This window comes from Centroberyx affinis, unplaced genomic scaffold, assembly GCF_046629955.1.
Source record: "Centroberyx affinis isolate AG114_WGS23_722 - 3 ecotype Tasmania unplaced genomic scaffold, CSIRO-AGI_Caff_v1 ptg003957l_1, whole genome shotgun sequence".
NCBI classification, from domain to species: domain Eukaryota; kingdom Metazoa; phylum Chordata; class Actinopteri; order Beryciformes; family Berycidae; genus Centroberyx; species Centroberyx affinis.
Window position 1 is genome coordinate 14,229 of NW_027281779.1, and position 14,679 is coordinate 28,907.

Sequence of the window (14,679 nt, forward strand, 5' to 3'; positions counted from 1 at the left end):
GCCCTGCTGCTACAGTTGTTGTGTAACAGGCTGGTGACGATCAAACGCAGGCACATGTTTCTTTTGACCTGCCTCGCAATAATCCTCCAGAGCGTGGATATATCAAAGTCACGCAGGTGTAGTTTGGGGTTTTTTTCGTTGTGGATTCGGATGCTCGGATGCAGGCGGTCCAATCGCATCTTATTTACTATCCAGGTTAGAGGTGTTGGAGCTAGTAGAAGCAGCTAAAACAAGATTAAGTATAAGGTACTATGCTATATTATGTGGTAGTGAGAGGATCAGTGGTACTGGGAGGATCAGTGTTTACCAATTGTTAACCATACAGGCAAGGGTATGATTAATTTAGGCAGGATGATTGTGCTACCAAGATATTAGATCAGTCATCATTGAAGTACTGAATGATATTATCTTGATGAACCCATAGCCTAGATAAGACTGAATGTTTTGCTCGTTCCGGGTGAAGTTAGTTCAACTTGGCGTTAAGGACCGACATGTGACTCAATATTGACATTTGAAGTGACGTTTGCCTCTCGACCGGCCCGTGTGAATCTGGCCCATTCTTTCGAGACCCTAGCTTTAGCAAACACTCGAAATGATCAAAGCTCCCCCCCCCCCCCCCCCCCCACCGTGAATCAAAGTTTAAATGTATTTACCCGTAACGCAGAGCTTTCGTAAGATCTGTTTTTTTTTCGGTCTCAGGTAAGGCGTCAGGTACGTCCAGTCCCTTGAGCAACATCTGTTAGACCAAAAAAAAAAACTAGAGGAGAGGGGAGGGGGGGGGGGGGGGGAAAGAACCCCCTGCTCATTCCAAAACAAAGAGCAAAGTTCACAGCAGAGCAAATACCGAGACTGCGCCGGAAAGGGTTCACTCCCCCCCCCACCCTCCACCCCCCGTTAGCAGGATGAGGGCTCCGTAGGGCTCGGGATCTCAGATGGTCCCGCCGACCCCAGCCGAGGGATCACAGCGGCGCAGAGGCTCGCGGTATCGGAATCCAATCCAACGGACCAAACATGTTCAAAAGTGGGCTGAAGATCATAGGGAGTGAGTATGACCATTCAGTGTCGGTGTCATTCAAACTTTGAAGTCTTCTTAGGGGAACCTGGGTTTGCTGTGGCGAGAGTTTTTGGGGAAAAAGGCTCCAGGGAGAAAGTGTGCTGATGGGAACGATCCTTTGCTATTAAGCTTCGTAAGGATGCTTTTGGAGAATGGCAGTATGATAAGAAATATTTGTAGTATCAGTGGTTTGTGGAAGGATATTGCACATTTGTCCCCATCGTTGTACATCGCCGATATTGTCGTGTTGGACTTCCTGTGGAATTGTTCTCCGCGTTTTATCGCCTTGGGATTTTGCCCATGAAAAGGTTTTTTTTTTTTTTTTTTTTTTTTTTTTTTTTTTTTTTAAATGGAAATACAGAATTCGTTTAATATGGAAGTAACGTGTTTCAGGCCCGTCGCCCGCTCTGATGAAATCTTTTGCGAACGCGTTGTTTACTCATATTGATTTTCCCGAAAGATCCCTCGACCGCCAGATGTTTCTGACACACACCGGTTCCAGCAGGCTCATATCTGATATTGGGGGGGGGGGGGGGGGGATGTGAAACCCGATGAACGTCACAGACCTGGGTAGACTGTACATCGCTGAAGCGTTTAGGACTAATGGCAGTGACGTGAAAAAACACATCACGGGCGAACAGGCTCATGTTATTTGACATTAGGATGAGGATATTGGCTGGTCAGACCACGTGTCATAGGGCATACAGCCCAGTTAGGCTTAGCTACTTCACACAGTAGCGCATATTCCACTGCACTGTCTGCCAATAATAATACTAATGACTCCATATTTTCCGTTGTGGAATTGCTCATTGATCCTTTGATCAGTGTGCAGAGCTGGAACTGCCCCTGCCTTTGTGTGTCGGTTGGGTAACGAATTAGATATAGGCCTATGCCATATCTGCTTAGTGATTCCATCAGTCTGTTGATAAGTTGCATGTCACTGGTCTAGGCCCCTGAGCCTTACTTAACACTTGGTTAGTTAGACTTGAAGGGTTAGGTTAAAAGTGCTAGGTGTAGCATTTTAGCACCGAAATATCATTACTACATTAATTCTGAGACATTTGTGTAGTTACTGTAAACAAATGAGAGCATCGCAGAGAGGAGGTTGTCAGCCTCTACCGGCCTCTACACTGCATTTTACATGGTGTGCCACTGGGTTAGATGTGGAGGTGAATCTGCTGAATCGTTTTACAGCGCAAAGGGAGATTGCTCTACATCACAAAAGTCTTAATTTTGAGGGACACTATCAATAACAATACCACTGGGGTGAGATAGAGGCTACCAATCGTCTTGACATTTGTTTATGGTAAATATACCAAGGTGTCAATTTATTTGACAATGATATATGTATGTTCAAAAATGCTACATGTAGCACCTTTTTTAAGAAAAAAAAAAAAAAGAGTTTCCAGTTTTTTCAGTGGCATAATCATCCTCCCCTGATTACATAGTGTTGCTTAGATATTTTCATGAAAGGATACTATCCATGTTTGTATGCGGGTGTGTGTGTGCGTATGTATGGTTGTTTCTGTGTGTGTGTGTGTGTGTGTGTGTGTAGTGGCCATGCGCCTGTCTGGTTGTGTGTGTGAAGGAGGTTGACGTTGGCCTCCCAGATTGGCCCTCAGCAGTGTGTATGACGGAAGCCAGCCCATCTGTTGTTGGAGGCAGAGAGCTGCTTATCCTGGCTGTCTTAGCCCTCAGACGCAGATTGGCAGCGACATTTCAACAACACAGGTGGCCCCGGCCAGGGCTGTCTTCACCTCCCCGCCCCCCCACCCCCCCACCCCCCCCAACCCTACCCCACCGCCCCGCCCGGGGCCCTGGGCAGCCAACCTCTGGAGCGACAGAACCCATGCTGCTTAAACAGGCAGCCGCCTATCGGGTCTCAGGAAATAGAGCCCTTGTAAGCCGATACTTCTCAGGAAACTTTCCAAAATTAGATTTGTCTTTTAATTACCTGGAAACTGTAGCCTAATCCATGCTTTTATTTGGTCACATCTTGACGTTCGTACGGCTGTCTAACCCAGCGGAGTATATCCAGATTACACTTAGTTAGTATTCAGGTTCTGCAGTTACCACCCGCCAAGGGCCAGTGGTGGTAAACTTTGTCTTTGGCAGATAAATCAATAAGGGTCACCTGACAAACTTTGTCCTGCTGACCATTGTACTCTCTCTCTGACTGTCAGCCAATCAAAGCAAAGCAAAACAATGGCTGTGTATCAAACAGGCTCCTGATTGGCTGCCTGTTATGCTGCTCTACACAAAGCAGTAGCATCTAAACTTCTGTTTCTCTGCTGCCTGGATGGTTAACTAACCTCATGTTAGCTGAATCTTAATGTTGTTCCCATGTGTCGAGTCACTTCATGATGAATTACAAGCTTGATCCACTGTAAAAGTGAATGAGCAAGTTGTAAATCTGTACTTGTCTCTCCTGTCTCTCTTCTAAATTCTATACACTAAATAGCATGAATTAGCCTATTTTGGCCATTAAAATCATTCAAAATAGTTTCTTTTGACTTTGTTAGCCCTTGGCATGTGAAGCAACTGAACTTTGGACACTGCTATTATAATTCCCGGTACTGCTGTATTAACCAGAAGATTATATCCAGATTATAGTTCATCCAAAATGCTGCAGCCGAGTTCGTGACAGGAGCTAAAAAGAGACGAGACAGCATATTACCCCCATGTTGGCTCCACCTCATCGCCTACCAGTGCAATTGAGGATTGATTTTAAAATGTTATTGATCATTTAAGGCAGGGTTTTGGATTTTAACCCCCTTATGAGTGCCTAGTCTGTATTTTGTTTTTATTTTTGTTGTAATTATTCGGTGTGTTTACCCTTTTGGATTTTATTTTTTTCTTTATTCTTCACAATTTCATTGCGTACATTTGTTTATTTATCCTGTAAAGCACTTTGTAGCTCTGTCATTATGTCAGGAAATGGATGGAAATGAACATGAAACCTGAAACATGAAACATGAAAGTAAGCACAAAAGTAACCATGAGACATGATGCCTATCTCGTATTGTATGGATGCTTTGTTGTCTAACAGTGTGGTTATGCTTTATTTTCATAGTGAAGTGGGTAACAGAGCAAACAAAAGGCCATAGTGTTTGTCCGTTTGAACAGTTTGGACAGTTTGAATTTGCAGGATTTCAAGACCTAGAAGTCATGTCAGCTGACATGAGTACACCAAATGTCTTCTCCTTAGTGTGTGGTGGGTGGAGGTGGTGAAGAGGTTCAGCCATAGAGTCCAGCTTTCTCTAGATGGAATGTTTGCTCTCCAGACACTTTTGGATTTCACTTTGGATTTCACTCTTTTGTCACTTAACTGTTTGGAGAAGATTTCCTGCCTGTGATGAATCTGCAGTGTCACAATAAAGCGGGACGGGACGCTCCTCTCTGTTGCAGCCCCACTTTAGGATTTTCGGCTGATAAAACCTGTATTTTTTTTGCATAAAAAATGTCACCTAGTGAAGCTTTTAACTGACTATTCACCCTGTGGTCGATGTAAGTGTTTTTTTTTACATGGCCTCGTATGAGCAGAAGGCCCTAGATAATGCTCACAGTGAGGAATGTTGTCCCTGTAAATCTGGGATAAGAGCCTGTTGTGTAGCTCGAGTCCACCCCCCCCCTCCTCCCTCCCTCCCCCCGAATCCTCCATGCTGCGACTCTACTTGGCACAACCAGTCGTAGCCCTATTTAATACTGATAAGATACCAGTGTGCTCGGGCTGTAAAAAAAAAAAAAAAAAAAAAAAAAAAATCCCTGTGGAACGCACAAGTGTGGGGGTGGATGGATTGGGTGGTGGTATGTGTGGGTAGTAGTAGGACAGTTTTTAAATGTGGGTGGTTAGGATAGTTTCTTCTTCTTCTTTCCACGTCTGGGGAGAAAAAAATGCATGCAAAGAATGTTCCCGAGCAGGCTGCATGTTGCTGTTCTGGGTGTGCTAAAGTCCCAGAAATGCAGTGGAAGCGTCAGGCGGGGTGTTTTTTTTTTTTTTGGGGGGGGACCCGGCCCAACTGTGTTTTGTGTGGGTTTTTTTCGGAGCCACATTGCAAAAGGAAAGCGGTACGATGGTGAAATACTTCCCGAAACCCCCCCCCCCGGTATACGGTTTACTTGTGGGTGAGAAATAAACCCCACGTTTCCTCTTTTTCTAAAAAAACCTTCTGTTAGACGCTGAGATGGCGGTCTCCCCGGGCCTCGGTCTCTCTGTCCATCGCCCACCCTTCTCTCTCTCCACGCGTATCTCTCTCTCATAGAGACATCATGACACTGGCGAGTTGACTGGATCTCCGAGGAACCCGGCGTTTAATATTGACAAATGGGAGCTGGGAGCCTCTCCAGGGTTTTTTTTTTTTTTTTTTTTTTGGCCGGATTGGCTGTTATTTATGGAGGTCACAGCAGTCCCGGTTGTTATTTGTGTCATAGGCCTGTGTGTTTGTGTGCATCTGCTCAGGTGAAGAAAGATCTGCACATTACACAGCCTAACGGTCCACTTTTTCAAAGGGGTAGACGGGGTAACTGGAGTAATGGGAGCAGGGGTTCAGAATATCGGTGTATCAGTTGGGGGGGGAAGCTTTTATCGAACATACCGGACCAGTATTTGGCGTTAATTTGGCATTTCCCAATATTCGGCTTCACACACACACACACACACACATGCGGAGCGCCGGGGGAGCTGTGGGAACTCTTCTGTTTTTTTTTTTCGCATGCGGAAAATGTCAGATGACCTGGCTATTTAATCCAGCGCATAAAGAGGCTAAGCTGTCATTTTGGCCCCGGAAAAAATGGGGAGTATGAGCAGCCCCCCCCCCCCCCCCCTTACATCCCATATGTTTTCGCGCTTAAGCATTGTAATCTTGATAAGCGTGCCGGTGTCATCTCGGCTATATTGCCTGTCCGGCCCGTTATCGGGAGATCGAGAGACGGATTTATTTCGCCGCTAAACCCACGCGGCGGAATATCAGCCCATGTATTCAAAACCAAATTGGGAAGAAGATCCGAGCTCCACCGTTCAGCTTTAAGTTGGCACCGGTGGAGTCGGTGGATGAGCGTTTTTTTTTTTTTGGTGGAAGTGCGAGGCCTCCTAGGTGGCGCGGCCTGCTTAAAGGACAAAGCTTTAGTTTGTTTTAACGGGACTTAGACGAGTGATGTTATGTAAAGGCTGCGGTTTCGAGACAGACTTGATATACTGTCCTCCGGTTTTCCGAGGCTGCAGGTTTTTGCCTCTCTAAAACACCACTGCAGTAACAAAACCAGTCTAATCAAGCCCGCTGTGTTTTAAATGTGCTCACTGACCGTAAAGACTGGAGATTTGGAGATTGGGAGATGGGATGCCGTTCCACTCGGAAGAATATTTCAGATGGCGTGGCGGTGATTGACGGACGCCGTTTCCCCCCCGCGGTCTGATCGGCCCGGCCGCCCCGACGGGTCACGCGGCCCCCGCGAAAGAGGGTTCCTGTCTATTTCGCTGACTCAGGCCTCCGCGCCGGCGCCGCTTCCTATGTTTGTTCTTGTTTTCTAGCGGCCAGCAGGCAGCATGGATTGGAAATGCCGGAGTCACCAGTGGAGTGTGTGTGTGTGTGTGTGTGTGTGTGTGTGTGTTTGTGTGTTTCTTGTACTTCTATCCTTGTGAGAACCAGTTTGAGTTTTAGACCTTCAAAGCGATGACATTTCCTCTTCTTCTTGGGTCTAGTTTAGGGTTAGGACTTGGGTTTAGAGTTAAGATTGGAATTAGGATTAGGTTTAGGCAGGGATGAACTAGGGCTGGGCGATATGGACCAAAAATCATATCTCGGTATTTTGAGGCTGAATGGCGATACATGATATATATCTTGGTATTTTCTACGAAGTGGGCTAAATGTTCAGCTGTAAGTAGGGCTGGGCGATATGGACAAAATTAAATATCACAATATTTTTAACCAAATACCTCGATATCGATATTGTGACAAGATTGTAGGGATATTTTCAGAAAATATTTACACAATGAGATTTTTGATAAATAATCATCAGTAATGTGGATATAATGACTAAGTGGGTAAAGGCAAATAACAGAACAGCTAGAACAGTCTGGTAAGTTCAGAAAATGACATCACTTTACTGTAATGCAGCCTTTAAAACCAGGAAAAGACACTTATGCCATATCACGATATTACCATATCCAAAATCTAAGACGATATCTAGTCTCATATCACGATATCGATATAATATCGATATATTGCCCAGCCCTAGGATGAACCCACCTGAACTCAGTTTACCCCCTCCTTTCTATTTGCAGGAAGACAGTGGACGCTTTTCAGGCTGACATAAATCTTTATGACCTAAATTCATAGTATGCGTATCATGGTAAATGGTCTCAAATTTTAATTGTATTAGAATAGGAAGGAAAGAAACATGAATGCTTTTCTGAAAATTCTAGGGCTGCAACTAACGATTATTTTCCCTGTTGATTAATCTGTCAATTATTTTCTCGATTAATCGATTAGTTGTTTGGTCTATAAAATGTCAGAAAATGGTGAAAAATGTGGATCAGTGTTTCCCAAAGCCCAAGATGACGTCCTCAAATGTCTTGTTTTGTCCACAACCCAAAGATATTCAGTTTACTGTCATAGAGGAGGAAAGAAACCAGAAAATATTCACATTTAAGAAGCTGGAATCAGAGAATTTTGACTTTTTTTTTTTGACCGATTAATTGATTATCAAAATAGTTGGTGATTAATTTAATAGTTGACAACTAATCGATTAATCAGTTAATCGTTGCAGCTCTAGAAAATTCATATTGGTAGTTGCCTTAAGATGCTCATCGACTGGAAGTCACAGTTCACCCATCTTGGGTTAACACTTGGTTTTAGGGTTAGAATCAGCATTAGGTTTAGGGAATGAATGAAGTCAATGGATTGTGCTCATGAGGATATAAGTACAAGGATATAAGTGTGTGTGTGTGTGTGTGTCTCAGGTCAGGGCTTGATTAGCGCAGCGGGGCGTAGCGGGGGGGGGGGGTCCAGCTGCTCCCCTCCAGAAGTGTGCCGCGACACACACACAGCGAGGCCTCCGACCCATGATCCCGGCAGCTGGAGGAGCAGGACCCGGCCGCCCCGAAGCTAACGAGACACGGGGCGCTTGCTGCTCCGTGCGTCCCCGGGCAGCCTCCGACCAAACAGCTTTTTTTTTTTCGTTCGTTTCGAAGCAGAGGAACCGGGGGCCGCGAAATTCTCCAAAGCTCTTGAGATGAACTCGGCAAACCTCCACAGCGAGGAGCCGCGTACCGAAAGAGCGGTCGGACGGCATTTTTCGAATATCAGATGCTACCGAGGTATAAGATATTCATCTGTCTGCCTTCGTTATCTCCAGTTCTGTCTGTTGTGAACGTGATGCCTAGTCAGCACATCCTGTACATATGCTGTAAATTCATATTAGCATATGCTCTTTGTCATAAATCTTATTTTTCTAGTTTTATTTCATACTGAACATATTTTTTTTTTTTGGTGTATTTCCATAGCATGCATATTTTCATTCAGTTTGCTTTGTCAGCTTGTCCTACCGCTCTTGTTCACACCCTCATAATGCAGTTTTTTTTCATACTTTTCATACATTTCTACTTTAATATGCTCTTGACACGTTGGAATTGCCTGTTGCGTCATGTTTGAAGTCATGAGGAGCAGAATTTTGATGACTTCTCGCTTCTGTAATTTGAGGAATATTGAGTTGAAAGAGGATGTTTGGGCGGGACGTAATGCAGGGAGGGACTGTTCCAAAGTGGGCAGGCTGGACACACATGGAGAGATAAAGGCAGTGAAGCCCATTGCATCATCACTCTAGATCAGTGGTTCTCAACGTGGGGTCCGGGGACCACAAGGGGTCCTTGAGGGGGTTGCAGGGGGGTCCCCAGCAAATTCATGAATTGTTAAACTTCAGCATTATTTCATTTACAAGAAGTTAACACAATTAGAGAATGTAGAAGAATGACTGTTTTGATCATAGATTCTCTGTTATCTCTCTACCTACAATACAGATAGTCATGGAATTCTGGACAAAATCATATCTAACAATACAAATATTCTCAAATTTGGGTTCGAGAGACAACATCTCATCAAATGGGGGGTCCGTGGCCCTAAATTGGGGGTCCTTTATATGAAAAAGGTTGAGAATCACTGGTCTAGATGGTATTATTGGTTGGAAGGTGAAAAAAGTCATTTTAATTTCATTGTGATTTTAATACCCTACTGTTATCTATTCTTATTTATATTCTCTTATTTCCTTGATTTTGCCGCTGCAACGACCGACCCCCCCCCCCCCCCCCACAGATTCCATTAAACCTTTACTCTTCTCTCCTCTCCCCCCCTCCAGTCACCCCTGACCTGTTCCCGGACACGCCCCTGGTGCCGTCGCTGCCCTCCCTGTCGTCGGGCCGGGCCGGCCCCGCTCCCCAGAGGCCCCGGAGGCGCAGCGGCAGCGCCGGCGCCGCCAGGCCCCGGCCGTCGCGCTCAGCGGGCCCCGGGCCGGGCCCCGGCGGAGGCGGCATGGAGGTGGGCATGCGCGTGGTGCGCGGCCTCGACTGGAAGTGGGGGAACCAGGACGACGGCGAGGGCCACGTGGGCACGGTGGTGGAGATCGGGCGGCAGGGCAGCACCACCACGCCGGACAAGACGGTGGTGGTGCAGTGGGACAGCGGCACGCGCACCAACTACCGCACGGGCTACCAGGGAGCCTACGACCTGCTGCTCTACGACAACGCGCAGATCGGTGAGCGCTCCAGACTTTAGGGAGACATTAGGGACGGGACGATGTATCCAAATTCTATATATCACGATACAAAAATGTGACAGTGTATCGTGAGGCAGAAAAATGCTTAGTGTATTGCATAGCGTCCCATCCCGTCCCGATTTCATATTTATCATAGAATTGATCAGTGTTAACAGTGGTTGTCTATGGGAAGACCTTAACCTGAACTGTGTCTTGTGACATTTTAATCAGATTCCACAAGTAGTACTATTGTCATCCTGGGTCTCAATAGAAAGATTTAGTATCCCATAGGGCTGGGCGATATGGTTGAAATCAATGTCATGATAATCATAAGGATTTTTCTCAATATATCATGATATGGTTCATGTATGAAAAATCACGTAAATAATCAAATTAATGTTCATCTCATTTGAACTGAATGGTAATGTTAGGTGTGGTGTCAAACAAAACTGAAATTTTCAAATAATATTCCTACCATACCTCATTTTATGAGAGTTTTTAAGTAACATTTGCTTGTCATCATCAATTTAGACAGCAGAAATGTGTGTCACGATATCAAAATATCTTCATATCATCACGATATGATTCCACTGAAAGACGATAAACAATAATATTGAATTATCGCCCAGCCCTAGTATCCCATAGTCAAAATGCTGTTTCAGCAGAGAATTAGACATGACATTAAAATGATCATAGATACTGAATATCAGCACAAAATATCAGCTTTAAGCAGTTTCACTTCAAATACCTATGTCAGTCAAACCCTACTCAAGACCAGCTATTTCCTTTTTTTCCTTTTTTTGCCCAACTTGTTTTTCTTTTCAAGGAAAAAAAAAAAAAAATCAAAGGTCATTTCATTTTCTGTACTCTATCAGCTGTGATGAAGGTCACACGCTTTTAGTCGGAAATCTGTTTCCACGTGTTTATCTTGCATATTTGTGCTTGCTTGTTTGTCATTGCCTTCCCTGAGCCCATTTTTTAACACGTGGGGGTACAGTAAAGTCCAATCTCTCAGCCGTCAGCCAATCCCGCTCTGTTTTGGACTCAAACACACTCATGCGGGCTTCATTTGCATTTTGCCCCATTAAAAGCGACATTTTTCTGCCTCGGATGCTCTGGCCCTTCAGTTAATGGAGCGAAAAGAATAGAAGGACAGAGGAGGAGATGGAGAGCTGAGGTTTAAGAGGGGGGTGGGGGGGTATTTTTGTCACCGGTTGTGTGCGCCTCAATTCCTCCACATCTGATGATATTAGCTGCTGTGTTGTTGAGTAACATCGGGTAAGGACATGACGTAAGCTGCGATATGCTTCAGTGACTTACATATTGGAGATAACGGTATATATCGTAGTTGAATATTATGCATCTTAATGTGCAGAGTATGAAAGCTTTGCTAGTAAATTTAATTTCTTAGCAATGGAACTAGATTTTAGAAAAGAAAAGAGTGATTAAACACGGGGTACTTACCTGCCACAATGGCTCTCCATAGTCAAAAGTATCCAGCATGTAGTACTAGTACTAATTTCAAGCCCTGTTAGCTTGTGTATGTTATTCTTTTATTCTCCATGCTAAGCCTTTGATAAGCTGTTTATAGTCATATTAGTGTTCCAGTAGTTTGTGAGCAGGCACAGTATCCCAGCTGAAATATGAAAAGCCCAAAGTGTTCAGCTTGTTGAATTTATGACCCCAGTCATTTTCCCCTCTGGGCTTTGTCTTTGACCATCCAACCGCCTCTCCTTTCCCCCCCCAGGGGTGCGTCACTCCAACATCATCTGCGACAGCTGCAAGAAGCACGGCATCATGGGAATGCGCTGGAAGTGCAAGGTGTGCTTCGACTATGACCTGTGCACCCAGTGTTACATGAACAACAAGCACGACTTGGGCCACGCGTTCGAGCGTTACGAGACGGCACACTCCCAGCCGTGAGTACCACACCCCCGCTTCCCCCCGCCTGTCTGATCCTCATTTCAATAAGTTATACTGTGGTGCCGTTCATTTGAATGTCTGTATTTGACTAGCTCGCTCTGTCTGAATCCACTCCATTCATAGGAAGTATAACCTTTTTAGTGTTGCATCCTTTAATTTGTCTGGTTTCTTTTGCAAGTTTCCCACAAAAACAATTTACTTTAGCCCTAAATTGTTCTGTATTTTAAGAATGCTATAGGAAAGTCAAGGGAGTATCAGAACGACATACAAAGCATCAAGTGTGATTTGAGGAAAAAATCAAGTTGTGAGAGCACTGGCTTGAGTAATGAAGACAGAAAGATCAAGAAAGAGAAACAAAGAAAGAAATTAGTTTTCATAAGTTAGAAATGCATGCATCAGGACAGAAGCAACTCATCATGTTTTTGTCCAAATACACTAGAATTTTGTACTCCAAGTATGGCTGATATTCCTGAGGATATGACATTGGAATTCATTTTCAAATATGGATTTTGAAAAAGGTTCAATTGACCACTCTTTTTGTTTTAAATAAAGGACCATAATTTCCGTGTAAGTAGTGTCAAAAAGTTGTATAGAGGCATAGTAAAGTACAAAATTACAATGGGACTGATAGCATGTAGGAGTAGGTAGTGCACTAGTAAATAGCCACTGACTTCAATATGAATATTCATATGTAATTAAGTTAAAAAATACTGTATACATTTGGGGACTAACTGCAAAACTATGCATTGATAACTTATGAGTACAAGACAGCCAATCAATACATAAAGTGTAATATAAATCATTTTGGGACTTAATCTGGATGCTTACTAGAGCCAATTTACTGCTGAATAACTAGCTATACTTAAATGAACATTCCTTGTTTGTCAAACAAGCATAAACATAACCAAACATAAGCATGACCATTACTCATGATATTGATTATTTATCAGTATATTTGAATGCGATCTCAACTCTCTTGCTCCCTAGTTGATTAACTGCCTTCATCTCTTCAGTGGAGAATACAGTAACATGATAGCTTATAACATTACATAGAGGCACTGCTTACAGAACATTATACTTTATTATATAATGCTAGAGTATGTGTTGTCTTACAATCATTAATAGATTTAGTTATATATCTCGCTATACATTACTGTATCACAGCAGTCCATGCAAACTAATCACGACAAAGAATTCAGAAATTCTTGCATTAATGTGAATTTTATATATACAATAGAAATATAGTGTCTGTTATTAGAGAGAGAAAAATTCCAACACCACAGAATATCAATCATCTGGTCAAGTGTATGAAGTTATCCAACTTCTTACAGGTGGATTGTCACCAAGTATAGAACATTGAATCATTATGTTTGCATATTTGTTAAATCACTATTGGTTGCACAGGGTTACATACAGTGTGTATGCATACCGAAGAATCTTTTCCCAAAGAATGCTTAAAATATGAAGAAGTAGTTATATGACAAAGTTGAGGTTGGAGAATAACAAGAAGAAGCAGAAATATTTGGAAGTTTTGTACGGACACTAATAAGCGACTGCTGCCCTGCTATGGATAAACGGCCAGTGAGCTGATTCCAAGTGTCGAATGTGTCCAGATTTACTGGAGTGACTCCTCCCTTCAGAATCCGCTCTTCTGCATCAGTTCACAGTAAAGCTCCCAACCGCCTCAGGCACTGTCTGAATGTCAGCTGGCTGGCCTGTTCCCATTTTAATAGGGGGGGAGGGGGAGGGGGGGGGGGTGATATGTGTGACACACTTAACAAGAACGCAGGATTCTTCTAGACTTTAGATCCAGTCCAGGTCCGACTCACTTCGGTCCGTTCCTGCGCGCGCTTCCTAATGAGTGTTGCGAATCTTTTTCTTGGTCATGACTGATGCTTTTCGTCATCCGCTGGGCTTTATTTAGTGTCATTTCGCAACAAAGTGTAGATGCTGACGTGTCTCATGACAGAGTGAGTCAATATGTTGAAGAAGTCATGGTTTGGGGGTTGGTTTTTGGAGTGTCCATTGGCCCTATAGGACTGTATTGAAGGCAAAAAAGATGGAAGTAGCTCTAGTGACGCAATTAACAAGATTTTGGTCAGAAACGATCGGTACAATGTAAGATTATGGAAAATACAGTCCAGGCTGAAAAGGACACTGAATTGAAAGTCATATTGAAAGAATAGCACTGAAAACTTAGTTGAGTCAAATGGGACGATCTTACTCTTTTGCTCAGCAGATACACGCCATGTATTCCCCCTTTCTACCACTTTCTGTCAGTCTCTACTATGTAACGTTTTGTGAGCACATTTCCCCCAGTAAATATGAGCAACCCATGTGTATAAAGTGAAAAGCGGACCCCGTCCCACAGAGGCCCAAACAAGCGCAGTGATCATTCAGCACTCTGACAGAGGTTGGACCCTCTCGTCGCGCCTCGTCTCCCACCTCAGTTTCTCTCCTGCCGGTATTGATTTCTCATCGGGGGCCTGAATGTTGTTTGGCTCAGCAATGTCCTTCATTAAAGCCGGTAGCTCCTGGTGGAACAAACACCTTTCTATGACCTGAGGATAAATCACTCCCCCCTCTGCAAACACCACTGCATTCTCACCGTCAGGCTCATTTGTCATCTTATTGAATTGGGGGGGGGGGGGTGGAAGCTGCTCATGTTAATAGGCGTATTAATAACTACCAATAATATACAGTAGAATTTCAATTAAGTGTAGGATGCTGGAAATTAAGAAAGTTCTTGATGGACTGAAAACTAAAGATGTTTGATCCTTGACCTTGGTTAGAGCAGATATTGTGGAACCTTCCCTTGTTGATAAATGTGTCCAACAGCACCGCTCTTAACAGCCAATCCTCTAATCTGTCAAGTTATTTAGAGGTTGTTTACAATCCCGCACCACCGCGGTACTTTAATGAGACGAAAGCTACACTTGTGAAAACTAAAATAGACT

At 43.9% G+C, this 14,679-nt stretch overlaps 1 protein-coding gene across 1 annotated transcript in view; it reads left to right on the plus strand.

Moving 5' to 3' along the window:
- Positions 1–1,011: 1,011 nt before the first annotated feature.
- mib2 (MIB E3 ubiquitin protein ligase 2) overlaps positions 1,012–14,679 on the plus strand; it is a 43,479-nt gene continuing 29,811 nt past the window's right edge. The window contains 3 exon segments of the mRNA XM_071541778.1: positions 1,012–1,042; positions 9,404–9,799; positions 11,547–11,718. Of these exon segments, the coding sequence (XP_071397879.1) occupies positions 1,012–1,042; positions 9,404–9,799; positions 11,547–11,718 (599 nt within the window).